Source organism: Sus scrofa, chromosome 12 (assembly GCF_054392235.1).
Source record: "Sus scrofa isolate SSC_HxYL_T2T_F1_AM1 chromosome 12, Sscrofa_HxYL_maternal_Yorkshire_Landrace_v2.0, whole genome shotgun sequence".
NCBI classification, from domain to species: domain Eukaryota; kingdom Metazoa; phylum Chordata; class Mammalia; order Artiodactyla; family Suidae; genus Sus; species Sus scrofa.
In genome coordinates this window covers 14,639,043-14,662,921 of record NC_139394.1, presented here as the reverse complement: position 1 = coordinate 14,662,921, position 23,879 = coordinate 14,639,043, and the positions used below count along the sequence as shown (strand labels likewise).

The window sequence follows — 23,879 nt, the reverse complement described above, 5'->3', positions numbered from 1 at the left end:
GAAATACACTGGAACATTACATTATGCCATTTAAGACTAACTTTAGGTTATTTTTCAAAAATCAAGAACTGTTCTAATTTTTTTTTTTTTTTTTTGTCTTTTCAGGGCCGCACCTGCGGCATAAGGAGGTTTCCAGGCTAGGGGTCTAATCGGAGCTGTAGCCGCCAGCCCACACCACAGCCACACCAACGCAGGATCTGAGCCATGTCTGTGACCTACACCACAGCTCATGGCAACACCAGATCCTTAACCCACCGAGCAAAGCCAGGGATCAAACTCGCCACCTCACGGTTCCTAGTCAGATTCATTTCCGCTGTGCCACGACAGGAACGCCTGTTCTAATTTTTTTTAATTTAGTTTTAGGTTAATCTTTGATATTTGCCAATACACATAAAGACCCCTATTTCCTCATAACAAAACCTGCTTCAGAGAAGATAAGACAGTACGGTAACCCCAGAGGACAAACTGTGTTTGATCCAAATTAATCATGATATTCTCATTCCCATGGACAGTGACTGGCCTAATAACCATGTGATTCAGTTCTGAAATTAGTTTAAAAAAATGTAAACAAGTCTTCTGATTGGGGCATTTGGGAAAGCTTTTACTTTCCTAATTAAGAAGAGAAGAGCCTTGGCTGTGTAGCTCTAATCTCTTTGACTGTCTTCCTAACTAGCATGTGGATGAAAGGGCTAGAAATATAGCAACGACCTTGTAACCAAGAGCAACAAGCACAAAGATAAATGCCATCATACTAAAGACGGTGGAACAGAAAGAAAGCAAGAGCCTTGGTCCTGGGAGTTCCTGTTGTGGCTTAGCATGTTAAGAACCTGACTAGTATCCATGAGGATGTGAGTTCAATCCCTGGCCTCACTCAGTGGATGAAGGATCCCTAGTGCCATGGCTGTGGTGGAGGGTTGGTGGCTGCAGCTTCAATTCTACCCCTAGCCACAGGTGTGGTCCTAAAAAAAAAAAAGGCCTTGGCCCCTAACTACTGCAGAGCAAACGACACAATTACACCAGCTCTGGAGAGTCTACCCCCTTGATTTCTTGTTAAAAGCAAAACAAACTCCAATTTGCTTAATCCAGTGTAGCAGTATTTTTGTCTTATAGCTGAACATATTCCTGATATCATGAAATACATCAAGAAATATAATAAAAAACCGAATCCAAAAAAGCACCAAAAATACCCACTTGTTTTTTTTGTCTTTTCAGGGCCGCACCACAGCATATGGAGGTTCCCAGGCTAGGGGTTGAATCGGAGCTGCACCTGCCAGCCTATGCCACAGCCACAGCCACAGCCACAGCCATGCTGGATCCAAGCCTTGTCTGCAACCTATACCACAGCTGGAGGCAACGCCAGATCCCTAACCCACTGAGTGAGGCCCGGGATTGAACCTGCGTCCTCATGGATCCTAGTTAGGTTCATTAGCCACTAAGCTAAAACAGGACTCCAAAAATACCCACTTCTTAAGTGCAAAGGGGCTAGAAAAAAACCAAGTTACATAAGACCATCAAATTAGGAAAGAGGAGTATTTATTATACAAATATTAAAATCTATACATTCTTAGCTGATGATATATATTTAGTTAAAAAGTCTTTTACTTTGGATATATGCATCATTTCCCTCATTGTGGTGTCTCTACTTCTCAGATGTATTAATCCATTCTCCAAAGTAGCTTCGGTAATCAGCACTGTGAAGAGGATACTCATTTCATCATATCTAAGAAAAAAAGTAATTGACCAAAACACGTGAGCACAAACAAATCATAAGTTCACCACATTACAAGCTTTAATTACTTTAGGGTCAATGCCACTTTCAAGAGTCACAAAACTCAAAGGCAAGGCTTGAGAGCTGAACTCAAACATACTTTCTTGCAATTTCCTGAATCACTTTCAAAGTAAAATTTTCAGAAAGTTTCTGACTTATTGTAACAGCTGTAAAGTCATAAAAGAAAATAAAATCTAAGAAAGAAACACTGGGGAGTTCCCTGGTGGCTCAGTGGGTTAAAAATCCGACATTGTTACTGCTGTGGCACAGGTTCAGTCTCTGGCCTGGAGTTCTTGCATGCTGTGGGCACAGCCCTCCGAAAGACTAGTACCTCAATACACCACCACCATCTGGGGTGATATTATGGATGAAACTTGAAATAACCTCAGCCTTTTGGTATGTGGATACAATCCAAGAAAATTATTTTAGGAGTTCCCTTTGTGGCGCAGTGGTTAACGAATCCGACTAGGAACCATGAGGTTGCGGGTTCGGTCCCTGCCCTTCCTCAGTGGGTTAAGGATCCGGCGTTGCCGTGAGCTGTGGTGTAGGTTGCAGACACGGCTCGGATCCTGCGTTGCCGTGGCTCTGGCGTAGGCTGGCGGCTACAGCTCCAATTTGACCCCTAGCCTGGGAACCTCCATATGCCGCGGGAGCGGCCCAAGAAACAGCAAAAAGACCAAAAAATAAATAAATAAATAAATTGAACGAAGCATAAAACTTTGGAAAAAAAAAAAAAAAAGAAAATTATTTTAGACTAAACTCTTTTTTTTTTTCGGTCTTTCATCTTTTCAGGGCCACACCCGCAGCACATGGAGGTTCCCAGGCTAGGGGTCCAATCAGAGCTGTAGCCGCCGGCCACAGCCACAGCCATGACAGATTTGAGTCGAGTCTGAGGCCTACACTATAGCTCATGGCAACGCTGGATCCCTAACCCAATGAGTGAGGCCAGGGATCGAACCACAACCTCATGGTTCCTAGTCGGATTCGTTTCCGCTGTGCCACGACGGGTACTCCCTAGACTAAACCCTCTTATAATACTACTATAATAGTAGACTTTTAAGATCAATAAGATCCAGTGTACAACAAATTATACCAAAACTCGTGCGTAATATTTAATATATAACTTAGTATGCTAACTTACTTTTTTTTTTTTTTGCTTTTTAGGGCCACACCCAAGGCATATGGAAGTTCCCAGGGTAGAAGTCGAATCAGAGCTACAGGAGCTACAGCTGCCGGCCTATACCACAGACATAGCAATTCGGGATCCAAGCTGTGTCTGCTACCTTCACCACAGCTCATAGCAATGCCAGATCCTTAACCCACTGAGCCATGAGAGGAACTCCCTAACTTACAAAGTTTCTAGTTTAGCAGATACCTGAACATAATTTACACTGGCCTTCTTTTGGCTTACCCAGTCACACTATCTCATTAATGTTTCTTTGCTTTGTAGGACTCCATCAGAAATTACCTATCTATTTACTTGCCTATTGTTTATTTTGTCCTTCTAGAATATAAGCATCATAAGAACCAGAAATTTTTGTCTTGTTTGCTGCTGTATCAAAGTACATAAAACAGGAGTTCCTTTGTGGTGCAGTGGGTTAAGGATCTGGCATTATCACTGCAGTGGCTCAGGTCACTGCTGTGGTGCAGGTTCAATCCCTGGCCCAGGAACCTCTGCATGCCATGGGCATGGCCAAAAAAAAAAAAAAAAAAGGTACATAAAACACAGTAGGTGCTTAATAAATACCTGGATAAAAATAGCCTGGGACAATAAAGCCTTTATTTACCATGTTAAAAACAAGTATAACTTGATAATGTCCTCATGACTCAAAGGATAAGATTTTATAACCTGAGAATAGTGGAAAATTCAAGTACAACCCCTTCATTTTATATATGATAAACCATCAGTTGCTTTATCTACAGAAACCTATTTCTCTTCTGACATCATCCAAAAGGTCTATTTTAACAAGTTACTAAAGAACTGAGGAGCAAAACACTAAGCTTCACAACTTCCACCTGAAGGACGTGTATTCACAAAAAGCTAAAAAACAAAAACCAAAACAAATCTGAAGTAGGGAATAATGAATTACTTTGCTAAGAAATACAAGTCAATGAAAACAGCAGGGGGTAAGACTAAAGACAGGAAAATTAATTAGGAGATTATTTCAATAATTCAGCCAAGAGATACTAGTGACCTCGGGTAGTGGCAGTAAAGATGGAGAGATGTGGACGTGCAATGTTTTTAGGAGGATGACAACAGCTGGTGATGGACTCCGTGTGGACAGTAAGGAAGAGGGAGGAGTTAATTACAATATCCAGGTTTCAGTCTCGAGCAATCGTGTAAACAGATACAGACCAGTAAGAAAACTAGTTCTCTTTCTCCTAAATGGAATTATCTCCCACTTAGTCTCAGAATGAACCACAAGGCCAGCAGGGCAAAGGCACTCCACTTAGGTTCCCGAAGAACAGATTCAACAAATGTAGCCAATACACCAAATTCCATCCCTGATAAACTCAGGTACACATACTTCACCATGTTAGGTCTGGAAGGTGCACAGAGTATCTGCTTACATACACCCAATGAATACTGTTCCCCGCTAGAGCAACTAACTAAGGGTATGTGGTTCTACTAACCAGAAAGTTAAGAATAATTTTTTTTTCTTTTTTATTTAAAGCCACGCCTGCAGCAAAGGGAAGTTCCTGGGCTAGGGGTCGAATTGAAGCTGTAGCTGGAGGCCTACACCACAGCTGCAGCCACGCAGGGATCTGAGCGGCATCTGCAGCCTACACCGCAGCCTGTGGAAACACCAGGTCTTTAACACATCGAGTGAGGACAGGGATTGAACCCACATCCTCACAGTCATTGTATTGGGTTCTTAATTGGCTGCGCCATGACGGGAATGCCAGGAATAATTTTAAAATACAAGAAATCTGTTACTCATTAAAAAAAATCATATAATCAAAAACTCCGAATAAACAAGTTTTAGCAACAAAAGATAATTCTTACTTGGCATAAAGTTGTTCCAATGAGGACTGTACAGTTTCCATATAACCAGGCCATACAGAAATTCCATTTTCTAGTAGTTCATTAAATAGCCCTTGACAAACCTGGGGAAAAATACAAGAACTAAAAATATGAAAGAAATAAAGGTAGCTAGAGTTATTACCCTATTTTTGTGAAACCACCAATCATCTTTTTCAATCTTTATTATTATTTTTTTTGACTGCACTCACAGACTGAGGAAATTCCGAGGCCAGGGATCAGACCATGCCACAGCTGTGACCCAAGCCATAGCAGTGAAAATGCTAGATCCTTAATCCACTGAAATACCAGAAAACTCCTTTTTAAATCTTTAAAAATGGGCATAAATCCCTTTAATTACATGGTAATATTGTTGATAATTTTATATATTGTATATTATAAATTGTACACTTCTGAAGAACTTAAACACAGCAAGACTAAATACTAGATGTAAATCTCTGAAATTTTTGTACCAAATATAAGAATTTTTATCATTCAAAACACAAATATACACAAAAGCGAAACAGTCTATCCAAAAAAAAAAAAGTTAAGTCCAAAGGGCTATGTTAACTCTAAACTCCTCTGAGAATTGAGCACTGAGTTACAGCACAACATCAGGAAGAGAAGGAAGAGTCATTAAAACAAACTAAGGAAAAGGAGCCAGAAGAGTATGAGGAAAACCAGGAGAGAGCTCTTTGTGAAGCCAACTAAAGAAAATGCTTCAAGAGGAGAATGGTTAGTTTCAGTGGAATGCTGGAGACAGAAGCCTGACTGGAAATACAGAAGTAATAGAGTAAATGACATAGTACACTGTCTTCTTTTTTTTTTTTTTTATTTTTTTTAATTAATTATTTATTTATTTTTTTGGGTCTTTTTTGTCTTTTTGTCTTTTGTTGTTGTTGTTGTTGTTGCTATTTCTTGGGCCGCTCCCACGGCATATGGAGGTTCCCAGGCTAGGGGTTGAATCGGAGCTGTAGCCACCGGCCTACGCCAGAGCCACAGCAACGCGGGATCCGAGCCGCGTCTGCAACCTACACCACAGCTCACGGCAACGCCGGATCGTTAACCCACTGAGCAAGGGCAAGGACCGAACCCGCAACCTCATGGTTCCTAGTCGGATTTGTTAACCACTGCGCCACGACGGGAACTCCTGTCTTCTTAACAATGTTGAAGCAAAACAAAGACAAATTTTATTTTATTTACTTTTTGTCTTTTTAGGGCCAAACCCGAGGCACATGGAGGTTCCCAGGCTAGGGGTCCAATCAGAGCTGTAGCTGCCAGCCTATGCCGCAGCCACAGTAATATAGATCCAGCTGCGTTTGGGACTGACACCACGGCTCACGCCAGCTCCTCAACCCACTGAGCGAGGCCAGGGATCGAACCCATGTCCTCATGGATGCTAGTCAGGTTCATTAACCCCTAAGCCATGATGGGAACTCCAAAAGAAAAAATTTAAATGCTCTTAACCTAGGACTAAAACTCTAAAGCAGTATTTTGTTCACTGGTACTGCTGCCATAGGATGATAAACAGCATCTCTGAAAGTAGGGAAGCAATCCCATTTACCATCACATCCAAAAGAATAAAATACCTAAGAGTAAACCTACCTAAAGAGATAAAAGACCTGTACTCTGAAAACTACAAGCCACTGATGAAAGAAATCAAAGATGACACAAATAGATGGAAAAATATACCATGCTCATGGATTGGAAGAGTTAGTATTATCAAAATGACTATACTACATGAGGCAATATACAGATTGAATGCAATCCCTATCAAATTACCAAGGACATTTTCCACAGAACTCAAACAAAATATTTTAAAGTTTGTTTGGAAGCACAAGAGACCCAGAATAGCCAAAGACATCCTGAAAAAGAAAAATGGAGCTGGAGGAATCAGGCTCCCGGACTTCAGACTATACTACAAAGCAACAATCATCAAAACTGTATGGTACTGGCACAGTGACAGAAATATAGATCAGTGGAACAGGATAGAAAGCCCAGAATTCAACCCATGCACCTACAGCCAACTAATCTATGACAAAGGAGGCAAGAATATACAATGGAGAAAGGACAGCTTGTTCAATAAGTGGTGCTGGGAAAACTGGACAGCCACATGGAAAAGAATGAAATGAGAACACTCCCTAACACCATACACAAAAATGAACTCCAAATGGATTAGAGACCTAGATATAAGACCAGACACTATCAAACTCCTAGAGGAAAACATAGGCCAAACACTCTCTGACATACACAACAGCAACATCTTCTCAGATCCACCTCTTAGAGTAACGACAGTAAAAACAAAAATTAACAAATGGGACCTAATCAAACTTAAAAGTTTCTGCACAGCAAAGGAAACCCTCAACAAAACGAAAAAGACAACCCACAGAATGGGAGAAAATCTTTGCAAATGAATCGACTGACAAGGGATTAATCTCCAAAATTTATAAACACCTTCTGCAGCTCCATACCAAAAAAACAAACAACCCCTTCAAAAAATGGGCAGATCTAAACAGACAGTTCTCCAAAGAAGACATACAGATGGCCAAAAAACACGTGAAAAGATGTTCAACATCACTCATTCTTAGAGAAATGCAAATCAAAACCAAGATGAGGTACCACCTTACAACAGCCAGAATGGCCATCATCCAAAAGTCTACAAACAATAAGTGCTGGACAGGGTATGGAGAAAAAGGAACACTAGTACACTGTTGGTGGGATTGTAATTGGTGCAGCCACTGTGGAAAACAGTATGGAGATTCCTCAGAAAACTAAACATAGAACTACCATTCGATCCAGCAAGCCCACTCCTGGGCACCTATCCAGAGAAAACCACGACTCGCAAAGACACATGTACTCCGATGTTCATTGCAGCACTATTTTCAATAGCCAAGACATGGAAACAACCTAAATGTCCACCGACAGAGGAGTGGATCAAGAAGATGTGGTACATAAACACAATGGAATATTACTCTGCCATTAAAATGAATGAAATACCAGCATTTTTAGCAACATGGATGGACCTAGAAATTATCATGCTAAGTGAAGTCAGCCATACAATGAGACACCAACATCAAATGCTTTCACTGACATGTGGAATTTGAAAAAAGGACAGACTGAACTTCGCAGAACAGATGCTGACTCACAGACACTGAAAAACTTATGGTCTCCAGAGGAGACAGTTTGGGGAGTGGGGGGATGTGCTTGGGTTATGGGATGGAAATCCTGTGAAATTGGATTGTTATGATCATTATATAACTACAGATATGATAAATTCACTTGAGCAATAAAAAAAAAAAAAGAAAAAAAAAACCCCAGCATCTCTGGCCTCCATTAGATGCCTAGAGCACCCTCCCCCACCTTGTGACAACCAAAAATGGTCCCAGACATTACCAAATGTCCTCAAGGGGAAGGGGAGGGGTGTGTGTCTGAGCTAGAGCACTGTCTCTCAAACTTTAGCATCAGCATCAACTGGAGGTCTTGTCAAAACAGAGGTGGCCCGGCCTTCACCCACCCCGACCCGACCACCCCTAGTTTCTGATTTAGCAGGTCTGGGAAGAATCTGCATTTCTAACAAGTTTCAGGGAAAGACCAGAGCAAAGTAAATGGGTGTTAAGGTACTGAGCATTTTGGGGGTTAGATGAAAATATAGATATTAATAAATCTCAGAAATGAACAGGGAAAAATAAATATAAAATTTACTAAGTTAGTGGTTGCCAGGAGAAAATGTGCTCTAACAGAAGGTAGAAGAGAAAAAAAAAAAAAAAAAACCAATGCTCTAAGCATGATTAAGCGCAGGTGAAGACACGGGGAAATGAGAGCCCCTCACACCACGTATGAGAGTCCAAACAGCTGCAGCCAATCTGGAGAGCAGTCTAGCTCAAATAGTGAAATTGAGGCTATATATTCATTTTATCCAAAAAAATCTCATCCCTATGTATAAAACCAACAAAAACTCTTTAACAGCCCAGAAGGTTACATGCTAAGGATCTGCTCTGTCATATGCTAAGGAGAAAATTTTAAAACAGAGTAAGACATACAACACATTACTATTTGGGTAAAACACTCAAGGGACAAAATACTACAAATATTCTTATAAACAAAAACAAAACAAAAAAGGGCCTGCAACGGTAATGACAAAAATCTAGGGAGCAAAGTTCTTTGTCCTTCAAGCAAAAACAAACCAACCAACCGGAAAAAAAAAAACAAAAAAACAAAAACAAAAAAACAAAAACTCAGGAACCTCCTACCTACTAGTATTGGGGAGCCTTCCACAATCCTGGGGGAAAATGAGGAAATTAAACCATTACCTTCCCTCACCACATAAGCCTGGCTCAATATTTCTAGTGTCCTCAGGTCTGTGTCGCCCATACTGAAACAACTGCTCAATGGGGTCCTGGCTTTTAAGTATTTAATTTGACCAGATAGATTAGAAAAATCAAAATAAGATTACAGATCTAGAACCTGTGCTTACACCAAGTTTCTCAAGTGTTAAGTTAAAAAGGGAAGGGGTGGAGTTCTTGTCATGGCTCAGCAGTAATGAACCTGACTAGTATCCATGAGGATAAAGGTTTGATCCCTGGCCTTGCTCAGTGGGTTAAGGATCCAGCGTTGCAATGAGCTGTGGTATACATGACAGATGCAGCTCAGACCCGGCACTGCTATGGTTGTGGCGTGGCCTCACTCAGTGGGTTAAGGATCCGGTGTTGCTGTGAGTTGTGGCGTAGGCCAGCGGCAACAGCTCTGATTAGACCTCTAGCCTGGGAACCTCTGTATGCTGTGGGTGAGGCCCTAAAAAAAGACAAAAGACAAAAAAAAAAAAAAAATTAGATAAAAATTAAAAAAGCACTTATGACTGGGCATGACATTAACAGCAAAATCCACTGAATTGTATTCAGCGTCTCTAATACACTGTATTTCAAATGATCTATAATTAACCATAGTATTTATCCACAGTTTATTATTTAATTAAAACTTTTAAAAATAAATCAATCAAAATAAAACTTTAAATGGCAAACTACTCATTTACTTGGAATAATGGTTATAATTGAAATCACAACATTAAAACTTGTTTAACCCACCTGTCTTAGTTCCACTGTTGGTCCTCTTCCCACATCCAAAGCAACCTTAATAGGGGCTAAACAAGGGTGAAGTTTAAGCACCTAAAACAATTTTGGGAGGGGAAGGACAGCATATCTTGTTTAAATATAACACAAGTACCAACAAACATAGAGCTTCTTAAACAGTATTATCTGTGTGAAAATGGAAGCTAGCTGAGGTCATAAAATACCGTAGAACGATGTATCGGTCGTCTACATTTAGCTGCTCATAGATTTCTCCATTTAGATGTTCTGCAGAAGTAAGTGCACTTGATACTCTCCCATTTTCTGACAGCTCCATTTTCCCTCAGTGAAATGCCCCTTCTAGTCATCACTGCTTTCCCTACCCAGTCTGGGCCACATGGCTCATCACTTGGGACTTTCTCTAGCCCAAACCCATCACTCGAGGCATTCATTCCACCATTCAATAAACATTTGAATGGCTACTTGGGACAAGAAACAGTTCTAGGTGATGGGGACAAGTCTCTGTCCCTCATAATGGGGAGAAGCAGATAATAAAATAAATAGGTAAATAATATATTTGAAGGCGGTAAATGCCAAAAAGAAAAAAAAGAAAAAAAAAAAAAGACTGTTAGTGCTGGCAAGGGGTGAGCTGGGGGTGGGCTGTTTGCAGTTTTAAATAAGGTAGTAAGAGAAAGTCTCCTTTCTGAGGTGACGTTTGAACAGACTTGAAGGCAGCTGAGGGACAAGACATGGATTTGGAGCAAGAGCATTCTAGACAAAGGGGAGAACTAATGACAAGGCTAAGCTCAGAGCACAGAAACAATGAGATCTGTGCTTCTGGGAGAAGATCGAGTGAGGTAGAGAGGAACGGGAGGTCAAAAAGGGAAAAAAATCTGTAAAACACTTTAGGGGCTTTGGTTTTTCCTCTAAGTGAGATGAGTTTACCAGAGTGTTTTGAGCAGAGGAGCAAAGAAATGTGTAAAAAGGGCGACCTAGTGTGGAGAGATGAATGCCAGTGGCTTAGATCAGAGTGCAAGCAGTGGAGGTGGTAAGAAATGGTCAGATTTAGGATATATTTTGAAGCTAGAGTCAAAGAGGTTTTGCTGATAGTTTGGATGTCGGTTATAAGAGAAATAAAGCATGCCTCTTGTTTCTCTGATAATATACCCAATAAATCCCAACCCCCAGAACAATTCTATAAATGGTCGTATCAGGCTAAATGAGCACTGCATACTAAGTCACTAACTATGCAGAGCGGTGCTACCTATGTAAGGTATGGTGTCTAATCCCGTTTAGCACTCAGTGGTGGTTGAACTTTTTGATATGGGGAAGCTTCCTTTCACATCCAAGGGGAAGAATGACTATTCTAAACTCTTGCCAATTAAACCCCTGATCCTCCATATTTTAAGCTAATAATCTTGTTTTCTAATTTCCTAAGAAAATAAAGAATATGAGTAAAAACTTCCTTCAATGGCTAACCAGGCCTGGTAGCCTATTTATAGCTATACACATTGTTTCTTTCCTCCCTGCTCTTTCAAATAACTCTTTTTCAAGACAAAATCCCCCACCTGTGTCCTTTTTTTTTTTCTTTTTTCTTTTTTTGACTGCCCTGTGGCATATGGAGTTCCCCGGCAAGGAATCAGATCCAAGCTGCAGTGGAAACCTGAGCTGCAGCTGTGGCAATGCCAGATCCCCAACCCACTGTGCCACTCTGGAGAATGAACCCATGTCCCAGCACTCCCAACATGCCGGCAATCCTGTTGTGCCACAGCAGTAATTTCCTCACTTGTGTTCTTGATTCTGTCTGGTTTGTTTTTTTTTTTTTTTTTTTTGGCCTTGCACAAGGGATGCAGAAGTTCCAGGGCCAGAGATCGAACCCATGCCACAGCAGTGACCCAAGCCACAGCATTGATGCTAGATCCTTAACCCACTAGGCCACCAGGGAACTCATTGATCCTGTCTTTTTTCTTCTTAGGGCTTCATGTGCAGCATACACAAGTTCCCAGGCCAGGGGTCCAATCAGAGCTGCAGCTGCCAGCCTACACCATAGCCACAGCCATGGCAGATCCAAGTCATACCTGCAACCTACACTACAACTCTCAGCAACGCTGGATCCTTAACTCTGAACAAGGCCTGGGATCGAACCTGCATCCTCATGGATGCTAGTCAGGTTCCTTTCTGCTGAACCACAATGGGAACTCCATCCTTGATCCTTCCTGTTTCTTCCAAAATCTTGCTCCATTGGTCATTTCATTTTTCTCCTATAGCTTCAATCCCGCCTATTGATTTTGAACCCATAAAGATACTCAAACTGCACATCCTAAAATAAGCTTTTCCCTTGACCCAGACCCATGTCTATCTCCTGTGATCCAGTGATCAGCCACTTGGGGTCAGAACAGGTGCAGAGAAATCAATTCTACCACTCTTGCAGGTCTGTCTTACTTAATCCTACTTAACACTCAGCTTTTGATACAAGTGGGAGCCATCAGTGGAAAGGCCCCAGGGCTAAGAATCAGAGATCACTGTCTAGCTGCCCAAGATCAAACAGAAACTTCTCTAGGATTACTCAATAGGGATTCCTGGTTCTATTCGGTTAGAACCTGCTTAATATTCCTACGGCCAGATGCTAAAAAACTGAAAAATGCTTAAATTATGATTCAGAGTTTATATTAGAAACCAAGTACACTAACATAAAGAAGAAGAAACTTATATTTTTAGTTTCTCAAGTCTATCCTTGAAATATCAAAAGCACCTTTCTATGAAGATCTTTCTTTCTTGTGAAGGAGTTCTCCGTTAGCTGGAAGGAATCATAGAGGTATGCCAGCATGCCTTGGTCTAGATCTCCGTTTATAGATAAAACAGAAGGAACCACATTTTTTCGTCCATCTCGACCCTTCACAGAAAAGTAGAACAAAAATAAAATACCATTTGGCAGAACTACCACTTGAAATGACATTTTAGACTTACAGAATCAGAATACAAACTGATCAATACATCTAGAAAGATTAATAAAATTAATTTTAAAAATGACCACTTGGCAACCTTTATAATAATTGATGGAGGCTGCCATCAGTAGGTCGAAATTTGGTGAGAAACAGGTTATTTACATTGTCTTAAACTATCTGCCCACAAAACTTATTATTCATCAATTAATAAGTACAAAATCCTTAACAACTTTACATTGGAGAATCCTGGTATCATTATCTTAACCAAGCGACAAAAGGTAACAAATTGATGGATATGATGCATTGAGAAGAGGGTAGCACATTTCTGTGGCATTCCTAGCAAAGATACATAAATCACGAGGAAACATGAGAGACACTCAAACTGAGGGGCACTCTACAAAATAACTGGCCTATACTCTTCAAAAATGTCAAGGTTATGAAAGACAAGGAAAGATAAAAGGATTCATTCATTTGAAGGAGACTAAGGACACATAACAACTACATGAAATACATGATTCTAGACTGGATCCTGGACCGCTAAGGGGCAGGCTGGAATAACTGGTTGCCTTTGAAGGATTCTATGGATTGCATAGTAATAGCAGATTAGTGCTTCTTTCTGATTTCGATGGTTGCACTGGGGTTACATAAACGTGTCCTTGTTCTTGAGAAACACACAGTGAAGCATTAAGAGGTCATGGGGCACGACGTCCACAGCTTATTCCACAGTGGTTCAGGAATGATCACGGAGAATCTGGGTAAAGGATACATGGGAGCACAAGGGAAAACATACGTGCAATTGAGCCACATTTTCTGGATACTTATGTAAAAGTTCTTGATCTCCTAGATTCCACAGGGTTTCTATTGGCTCCTTTCCCCAGGGAAAATTGTAGTAAAGTTTGTTTCCCTTCCGGCCTGCTTCATCCTGACAATCACTGCTGCTGAAGTTAGATGGACTCATGGCAAACTGGAAAAGAAAGTTTGTCTTATTAACTTATTAAAATAATATTAAAAATTAAATTTGCCTGCGGCAACTGAATGAAACTGGTCAAGTCCCCCCCCAAAAAAAATTTAAGTTTAATTAAATATGAGTGAATGCACTGTTGAAAATACTGGTTTTTAATCTGAAAGAACTACAGAGAAAACCTGTTGATGTTATCGAGCCTTTCTGTGGTCAATTAACAAGAGGGAAAGGACCTATGAACTAAATGGGATAATGAGGAAAGTACCACATACCATTCTTATGCTTCTGTGAAGAGCTTGATTATTTGTGATTATCCCATTTAGTTTAGGTGTTTGGAGATTTTAAGAGTTAGAGAAATAAGACAATGGCAAGATAAAAACACTTACTTCAACTCTTTTCTCTTTAGCATACACTAAAACTGGATTGTAAATTACAGAACAATTTGACTACGAGAGAGAGTTTCCGGTGGTGAGGAGCAAAAGCTACAGCTCTAAGATAGGGCAAGTGTCCCACTCTATACCAGCCAGGAATGCCAGGCTAGGGAATCTGAACTTTACCCTAAATGTAAAGTCCTACTAACCAAAGTTTCTGAGCAAGAGAGATATCAACCAAGTCTTTACCAAAGAAATTTCGTTTAATGGAATAATGAAAATCATTACAATTGTTTTTTTTTGTTTTTGTTAATGTATCATATAGCTGTCTCCTATAGCTACATCAAATGAAATTTAACTTATTAGAGAGAACTATTACCTCTGACACACTAGGACACGCTGCCTATTAATTATTAAGTTAAGGGTAATGAGTGTCATACCTTTCTCCACCACAGGAGTCGATGACGTAGCCAGAAATCAAGCCACTGGCTTGCAGTTCTTGATGAAGTAAACCACACCAGTGAAGCTTCAGTCTTTTCACCGATTCTTTGGCTATCAGAAATAACAGATAATCATTTATTTGAAAATCATACAAATTCTCCCAAAGTGAAAGTGACTCTTTAAACATAAGGCCAAGTTATTTTGCCATTTTTTGTGTGTGTGTGTACCTTTTAACAGCATCAGATGTCTGTTTAGTGTCAGAAACAGGATGAAAACACACTCCAATCTGAGCAAGGCCAAAAGGTAGCCTCTTATTCATCAGATCCAGGTAATTAACATAATGCTCCAAGGCACCTGTCAAATGATAAACCAATCATTGTATGAATCTAGTCTATAAACCCAAGTCATTTTGGTATAATTAATACACAAATTAATAATATAATGCTAACACAGCAGTAAGTATAGTAACATGGAAGTACTAAGGTAGATCTTAACTGATTACCATTTAATTTTGGGAAGTGTCCCCCAACTCTTTAGTTCGAAGATTTTTAAATTCATAGTAAACTTGAAAGGACAGTACAATAAATATCTGTAAACTTGGAAGTTCCCCTGTGGCTCAGTAGTAATGAACCCAACTAGTATCTATGAGGATATGGGTTCGATTCCCTGGCCTTGTGCAGTGGGTTAAGGAACTGGTGTTGCCCTGAGCTGTGTGGTGCAGGCTGAAGACATGGCTTGGATCCTGTTCAGATTCGCGTTGTTGTGGCGTAGGCCAGCAGCTGTAGCTCTGATTTGATCCCTAGCCTGGGAACTCCATATGCCATGTGTGCTGTAGCTGCTGCCTACACCACAGCTCATGGCAATGACAGATCCTTAATCCACCGAGCAAGGCCACAAGAGGAATTCCGATGACATTTTTCTTTTTGAGTACAAGCCAGTCATGGATTATCTCACATTAGATTTGTCTGAAGCTTCCTTATAATTTGGCTTAATTATTTTTAGCAGGAATAAATACGACATTGGATGCAGTAAGATATACACATCAACTAACAGGAGGAACATAATATCAAATTATCCCACTTTTAATGAAACGAGATTTGATTATCTAGGTAGTGACTATCCATTGCCCAACATTATCCTGCTCTCCAAGTGTCTCCCACCCAATACCTCTAAAAAAATTTTTTTTTCTTTTTCAGCCACCCCATGGCACATGGAAATCTCCAGACTAGGGATTGAATCCAAGCCCCAGTTGTGACTTATGCCACAGCTGCAACAATGCTGGATCTTTAACCCACTGCCCCAGGCTGGGGATCAAAACGGGAGTCTCCACGGAGATAAGCCAGATCATTAATCCACTATGCCATAGTGGGAATTCCCTTCCACCCAATATATATATACACATGTATATATATATATATATATATATTTTTTTTTTTTTTTTTGGTCTTTTTTGCCAAAGGGCTGCTCCCGAAGCATATGGAGGTTCCCAGGCTAGGGGTCCAATCGGAGCTGTAGCCTACACCAGAGCCACAGCAACACGGGATCCAAGCCACGTCTTCGATCTACATCACAGCTCACAGCAATGCCCGATCCTTAACCCACTGAGCAAGGCCAGGGATCAAATCTGCAACCTCATGGTTCTTAGTCGGATTCATTAACCACTGAGCCACGTCGGAAACTCCAACACCCAATATTTTAGAATACACTGATGACCCTTGAATTATTATACTGGTGATTACAAAATCAAAGTGGTGATTCTTCTCTAATCTCTTTTTCCTTTCTATATTTATTGCAAAGCTTCTGTAAAACAAACTTTCTTCACCTCCTCCTTCTCAATTATTTTTTTGATTAACCCTGTAGATTAGATTTTTAATTTTATTTAATGTGTTCTTATCCATTACCATCAATATATATTTTAATTTTTAATTTGTCCCAAACTTACCCAGTGGGAATCTCCTACAAGGCAGCTTCTGTGTCCTTTTAACATAAATCTACTAGTCTTCTAGTAATTCTTTGCTTTCTAGCACCATAAACTGTCCCCAAATCACCTTGTTCTTTCCCTGCCCAGACTTGGAGTGAGCCACTTCTCCCAGCACTGGTTCCTTAGAGAAACCAAATTCTGGGTGTTTCCACTGTGGTGGAATGGGTTAAGGATCTGGCATTGTCACAGCTGTGGCTTGGATTCAATCTCTGGCTCAGAAACTTTCACATGCTACAGGTGAAGCCAAAAAAAAGAAGAGGAAAAAGAAACCAAATTCTGGGTAGGTACGCTCATTGCTAATGTAATCACTTCCAGGCCCTTTCAATGAAGAAAGTTAGAATATATATTTTTAAAAACTCATGAGTTTATACTGATAGTCAATTCAAGTTTAACCTTACAATGTTTATCTTCGCCTATTTATATATATATATATATGTATATATATATATATCTTTTCTCTTACAGTGAAAATCTTGGATAATAAATTGATCCATTGATCTATTCGCTTTATCCTATAATACACATATGAAATAGCTTTAGAATTACAATACCAACATTTCCTTTTTTGTCTTTTTAGGGCTCCACTCGTGGCATATGGAGGTTCCCAGGCTAGGAGCCAAATTGGAGCTGTGGCCAGCCTATACCACAGCCACAGCAACTCCCCGTCTGAGCTGCGTCTGCGACCTACACCACAGCTCACGGCAATGCCAGATCCTTCACCCACTGAGCGAGGCCAGGGATTGAACCTGTGTCCTTATATAGTCAGATCTCTTTCTGCTGAGCCACAACGGGAACTCCCCCAGCATTTCTACTTAGAATAAATCTAAGTTCAAGATTTATTTGTAGTTCTTTACGCACTTATTTCCCACTAAATGTTAACACTGTGTTCAAGAGTTACTTTGAGATTTCTACATCTGGTAATAGTAGCCTAACATGTTGCTAACAAGAAAAGTTGGTCAAGAAACTTAAAAAAAATCTGTTTAAAGACATAAGAGAGCTATCAAGGCAGTAAAGACTTGAGGGTCCAAGATTGGGAGAGAAAAGAAGAGCAGAGAGGTGAATCCAACATGTGCTACTTTTCCAAATTTGAAGTAGCAGAGCTGAGAAGCTGAAATGCTGAGCAGAGCTTCCCATCTTCTGGGGCCAAGAAGTACAAAAATTGTAGTTCCTGGCTCGTGGCCGGGGCGGGCTGGAAAACATCCCAGCCTTTCACTAGAGACACTCAAAAGGGCTACACTCTAGGAGTGGAGGTTAAGTGAAAAGACCGAAGCCCAGCCTCAATAAACTTAATCCTGGATTGTATCAAGATATGCCCTAGCTGCCTGCCAAAAGCAAAAGAAAACAATGCCACCCAAGCCTCAGTTTATCTCTACAGTGAACACACAAATTACCTCGAAAACCAAGAGAGAAGTCCAAATGACCAAAACACCCAGAGAAAAACAGATATTGGAAACAGACATCTGAGTTATCAGACATAGACTTTAAAACGTGATAATGTATTCAAGAAAGTTGCTAACAAGACTGGGTGGGAGGGAAGTCTAACATATGTGTAATTAGCCACAGAAGGACAGAAGGAAGAGAACGGGGCAGTAACAATACTTGGAAACACAATGGCTGAGAATTTTTAAAAACCCATCCGTAAGTAGAGGCTACCACAATATTTCAGACATGAAATAAAGACGGCAAGGGCATTGGGCATAGAAAGAAATGGCAAACTGGTACTTAAGCTAAAACACTAGACAACCAAAAGATTTGGCAAATAAGTGGACTTAAGTCTTTAGGTTTTTTTTGTCGTTTGAGAGCCGCACCCACGGTGTATGGAGGTTCCCAGGCTAGGGGTCTAATCAGAGCCGTTGCCCCACAGCCACAGCAACGCCAGATCCGGGCCACGTCTGCGACCTACACCACAGCTCACGGCAACACTGGATCCTTAACCCACTGATCAAGGCCAGGGATCGAACCCACAACCTCATGATTCCTAGTCAGATTCGCTTCTGCTGCGCCATGACGGGAACTCCGGATTTAAGTTTCTTAAAGGCAAGGAAATGTCTGGAACATCAATAAGTACTTTGATGAATCCAAGAGAGCTATGTTTCATTTTCTAAAAGGGAATAAAAGATTGACTTTGTTTTGGGATATGATAATGAGCAGAGATTTAATTCCCCCAAAGTAAAACTACCATGGAATAATTAAAGTAGTACACATTAAAACTGTCCTATATACTCACCAGTTTAAGCTTGCTTTATTTTATTACGGAAAAATCTTTAAAAGGTTACAATACAGGTACTAATTTTCAGAAACAATGGACATTGGTTATTTTAAATTACTTCATAGTACCGCTTAATAAAAAATGGCAAGGATAGCGCTTTGCAAAGATGAGATGCTGTAGCAAGTCTGTCCTCTAAAGAACCTGATTTTTTTCTTTCTTTTTTTTTTTTTTTTTGGTCTTTTTAGGGCTGCACCCATAGCATATGGAGGTTCCCAGGCTAGGGGTTGAATCAGAGTAGCCGCTGGCCTACACCTCAGCCACAGCAATACCAGATTTGAGCTGCATCTTTGATCTACACCACAGCTCATGGCAACTCAGGAGTCTTAACCCACTGAGTGAGGCCAGGGATTGAACCTGTGTCCTCATGGATGCCAGTCAGATTCCTTTCCGTTGAGCCACAACGGAAACTCCAAGAACCTGATTTTTTTTTCCCCCCATGTTCTATTTGACTTGAAAGGCAAATTGTGTCAAACAAATTTCTGTGTATTCACTTGAGTCACTTATATAGCTTAATTTAGTCCTATTATTATTATTATTATTTTGGTCTTTTTGCCATTTCTAGGGCCTCTCCCACAGCATATGTAGGTTCCCAGGCTAGGGGTCGAATCTGAGCCGGAGCCACCGGCCTAGGCCACAGCCACAGCAGCAACACGGGATCCCAGCCGCGTCTGCAACCTACACCACAGCTCATGGCAACGCCGGATCCTTAACCCACTGAGCAAGGCCAGGGATCAAACCCGCAACCTCATGGTTCCTCGTCAGATTCGTTAACCACGGAGCCACGACGGGAACTCCAATTTCGTCCTATTATTATATTTCCAACTCAAAAATCACCTGAAGGGCTCTTCGAACTAGACTATTGCTCAGTTTTCACTAAGAAAAACTGGGGGAGGGCATTTTCCTGTTGCTCTAGAAAAATGAGCACTTGATTAGTCTATTGTATGTAAAATTCAAAACTGTGGAAGTATTTATAAACATTTTAGAAACAATGAGCCTATGATTAATACACATGATTTAATCTCCTAATTCTAGGGCTGCTCAAGTGAACTCCAAAATTCTAGGTTGCCCTATGAAACAGCTTTACTAGATCCTAGGGCCAGATTCTTCAAGGAACAATAACGATCCCATGAACTAATTTTCTCCAGGGCAGCAGTTGAAACCCAACTATTTCAAGATGAGAACCAGATAACTTCCTTTCCACGTGCATAAAGAGCCAGGTGCAATTCGTTTTAATCGAGTGAGATTGCTTTTCCACCCCAACATCTATTTTGAAGCATGAAACCGTGGAGCATACCGTGAAGAAGGTTCTCTCGTAGATTCCCAGAAGTTTTTAATAAGTTCTCAAGAAATGCTACTAGCTGTTCCTTACTCAGCTCTTTGTCTTGCAAGATTTCTCGTAGCGTTTCTGCAGAAACTAACCTGAAGGCACTGTCCCCAGGCAGCGAAGGCCCCGGTTCATGGTGGAGGGCGTCTACCGGGAAGACCTGCTCCCTGAACACCACCACCGAAGACCACCATTCTGCCGCCAGGTTCTTCCGCAACTCTATGCCCAAGGGGCCAAAGCCGGGGTGGCACCCGCTGAGAAGAGAATCTCGGCTAAGCTTCCGCTTGGTGCCACTGAGAAAACGCCTTTTCTGACAGATCTCTATCAGCACCTCGCTCCCCTCATCACTAGACTCAGGAGCTTCTCTCCGCTCGCTACCGTGGGGCTCCGCAAGCCCTACGAGGGAACCGGAGCCGTTTTCTCTCAAGTACTCCGGCTGCCCCCCATCTACTCGAGTCCCAAACCCAGAAAAAAAGCACCTGCAGACTCTCTGGCAGGCCCTGCCGGCTGCACCGGAGCGCATAGTCCCCGGGAGTTAAACTTAGACCAAACCCACACAACTATCAAGCTCCCGGAGGCGAACTGCGCAGTTGCGACGGAAGTGAGCGTGCATACGGCTAGCCCCACCCACGGAAGTGCGTCACTGTTTCTTCCGGCTGGAACCCCCTTACCGGCCTCTCCCGCTTGCAAAGGCAAATGTGGGACCCTCGGTTCTTCTCACTTCCGTCAGGCCTAGTTCGCCCTAATTTGTTGCTCTTTTTATATGTCCTCATCAACACCAATAAAGATCTTTCCATCTACTTTTCATTCTCCTGCTGTCGCCTCTATTGAGTCAGCCTTACTTTCCTTTTTGTTCAATCAGTACTTTGTATGTTGCATATTCACATTTGAATACCCCTTTTTGGAGTTCCCTTTGTGGCTCAGCAGTTAACAAACCCAGCTAGGATCCATGAGGAGGCAGGTTCCATTCCTGGCCTCGCTCAGTGGGTTAAGGATCCACGCGTAGCTGTGAGCTGTGGTGTCGGCCTGCAGCTACAGCTCTGATTTGATCCCTGGCCTGGGAACTTCCATATGCCCCGGCTGCAGCCCTTAAAAAACAGCCAAGGAGTTCCCATGTGGCTCAGTGGTTAACGAATCTATGAACCATAAGGTTGCGGGTTCGATCCTTGGCCTCTCAATGGGTTAAGGATCCAGCGTTGCTGTGAGCTGGGATGTAGGTCGCAGACTCGGCTCGGATCCTGAAGTGCTGTGGCTGTGGTGTAGGCTGGTGGCTACAGTTCCGATTGGACCCCTAGCCTGGGAACCTCCATGTGCCACAGCAGCAGACCCAGAAAAAGCAAAAAGCCAAAACAAAAACAAAAAAAAACAAAACACCAGCCAAGGAAATGCCCCTTATTAACCTTGTGTTCACAAAAATTAAGTGGTCATAGTCTTTGCAGTTCCCTCGTTGCTCAGTGGTTAAGGACTTGGCCATCACCTCTGCTGTAGCTAGTCAATCCCTGGTCCAGGAATCTCTGCATGCAGCTAGCATTAGCTGGAAAACCCAAAATGTTGGCCTTTTATTGTAATTCTAGGCCTTCCTTGCGTTTCTAGGCAAAAAGGCTGGGGCTATCCTGCCTTCCCCCATACTTCTCTCCTTTGAGTGTGCATGGGGAAAGGGGCACACACCACCTTCACACATTGTTCAAAGGGCAGCCCTTGTTACGCAGCACCTACCTCACCTGTGAAGGTTAAACAACTGTTGGAAAGGGCCCAGCAATATTTTAAACCTAGTTAATATGGACGAACACTTAAGAACAAAGCACTTGTGTACAGGTAAGTTGTTCCACCAAGACTCTTCTAAAACAAAACATGAGACAAACTCATAAAAAACCTTCTTAAAACAGAGTGGCAGGAGTACCTGGCCAGCTTGATGACTTTTCATTTTTACAGACCTTAGGAAAACTGCCAATAGTGGAGATGTGGTACAAGTCAGCTAGAGGAAAATAGCTGATTCCAGACCCCGTAATTTCTACTTCCAGCTTTCCTTAACCTTGAAAGGTTAACCCAGGTGAAAGAGACTACTGTATTCCACTACGTACAGCAGCTTAGCAATTGAGTAAACACGCAACAGTCAAAATTCTTCATCATGAGCAAGGCGAAGGACAGGTTCAGGAAATCATTCCATACAAGAATGTGTATGAAGTTTTTCATATTAAAAAAACAAACTAGAAACAATATTGCCCCAAAGCAATTATAGTAATTAACTGTGGAGCTGGGTAACAAGGTGTTTTCCACACCCAGGAAAACACACACCAGGGAAGAGGCCTATACGCAAATAAATAAAAGAGAGAACAGGGAGAAAAATCACATTTATTAGGTTAAGACAACCACAGGCTGGACACAACACACATGCTAAAAAGTGGACTGTCTTTTAAAACTTCAAAGGTAAATAGGTAAATGTTTTCCACAGTCCCACAGTCATTTCAGTAAATGTTTACAAATTAAAAGGCCCACGTTAGACATTAAACAGTAAAATATGTAATAAATACTCCAACCTATCCCAAAAGCTTCTTATAAGTTAAAAGTCATAATGAATTTGACTAATCATGCTATTGAAAACTGTTCAATTACTAGAGGCTGAATCAGTTTTCAATGTATTAGTCCTAAAAATGCCACTCCTTACCCTGCCCCAGGAAAATTCCCATTTTACACTTTAGAGATAAGGCATTAACACCAATTAAAGTCTCACTTTAATCATCAGGATTTAAATGAAATCTCAAGGAAGACCTCTCCTCTCCTTGCAAAAAAACCTAAGTGCCAGACTCTCTGGGAAGACATTCAGGCCTACTTCTAGCCATCACTGAAATTAAGTGTTAGAAAGGTTGGTGAGCCAAAGTTAAATCTAAAACTACCTGCTGAATCTTTCTAGCAATAAACCCATGATGACCCTCACGAAAGGACCTGGATTACAGTCACTGTGCTTTTTGGTTATGTGGCTTCCTCTAGGTTAACCATTAATTAAATCTTGAGGATTTTTTGGTGTATGTTTATTTACACATGAACAGACCTTACAGTTTGAAGTCCTCTAAAGTTCCCTGAATTACTGGACATTCACTACTCAGTTAGGAGTCCCAGGAAACCTGTGAAGACTAGCATCTCTATTACTACCTGACAGCAGTCAGCACCAAGACTACTGAAAACAAACAAATTCAAACTTACTTTTTGGCCAACCACCCTAAAAGGTGTATATAGCCTTTCAGCTTTGTTCAGTATTTGTTATTTCTAATATAGCTATCAGCACAAATATATAGTCTCTTAAAAAAAAAGGTATTTGGAGATTTTTGAATTATAAATTTTGCAGTATGAACAAAATCATCCACATTCTCACACTAAACTGCCAGAGGGTAGGGCTATATAGTTACATTATTTCCTATGTTGCAGCACCTCATTTTACCATTCTGCCAACAAATAAACCATTATTAAATGACTCACCTGATGTTGGAGGGTACTGGCAAAGCCTTTACAATTTAGTCTAGAATTGTTAACCTAAATCAATCTAATTTTAATCTTTTGCTATAGGAATAGATAACTGTAAGAAAGGCCTTCTGATCTCCCCACTCCCCAAAACTACATCATGGAAAGGAGCAGTAAATTTAGTTCTTACGATTAAAAAAAAAAAAAAACAAAACACACCTTCTAAGCCAAGTTTTACATGACATTATATATGTAAAATAAAGTACCATTTCCACTTA

General features: G+C 41.1%; 1 protein-coding gene across 7 annotated transcripts in view; it reads right to left on the bottom strand.

The window, feature by feature from the left end:
* POLG2 (DNA polymerase gamma 2, accessory subunit) overlaps positions 1-20,718 on the bottom strand; it is a 67,391-nt gene extending 46,673 nt beyond the window's left edge. Inside the window, exons 1-8 of one of the 7 annotated variants that reach the window (XR_014820942.1) lie at positions 20,116-20,718; positions 14,799-14,925; positions 14,571-14,682; positions 13,589-13,762; positions 12,606-12,746; positions 9,872-9,952; positions 4,776-4,876; positions 1,561-1,720 (exon numbers count right to left, since the gene is read on the bottom strand). Coding sequence is in view for 2 of the 7 variants with exons in the window: in XM_021066763.2 (XP_020922422.2) it covers positions 1,555-1,720; positions 4,776-4,876; positions 9,872-9,952; positions 12,606-12,746; positions 13,589-13,762; positions 14,571-14,682; positions 14,799-14,925; positions 20,116-20,668 (1,455 nt within the window). In the remaining 5 variants the exon portion in view is untranslated. Of the gene's footprint in view, positions 1-1,516; positions 1,721-4,775; positions 4,877-9,871; positions 9,953-12,605; positions 12,747-13,588; positions 13,763-14,570; positions 14,683-14,798; positions 14,926-20,115 lie in introns of those variants that run through there. The other 6 variants (XR_014820944.1, XR_014820945.1, XR_014820946.1 and 3 more) reach the window with 6 other exon arrangements.
* Positions 20,719-23,879: the final 3,161 nt, after the last annotated feature.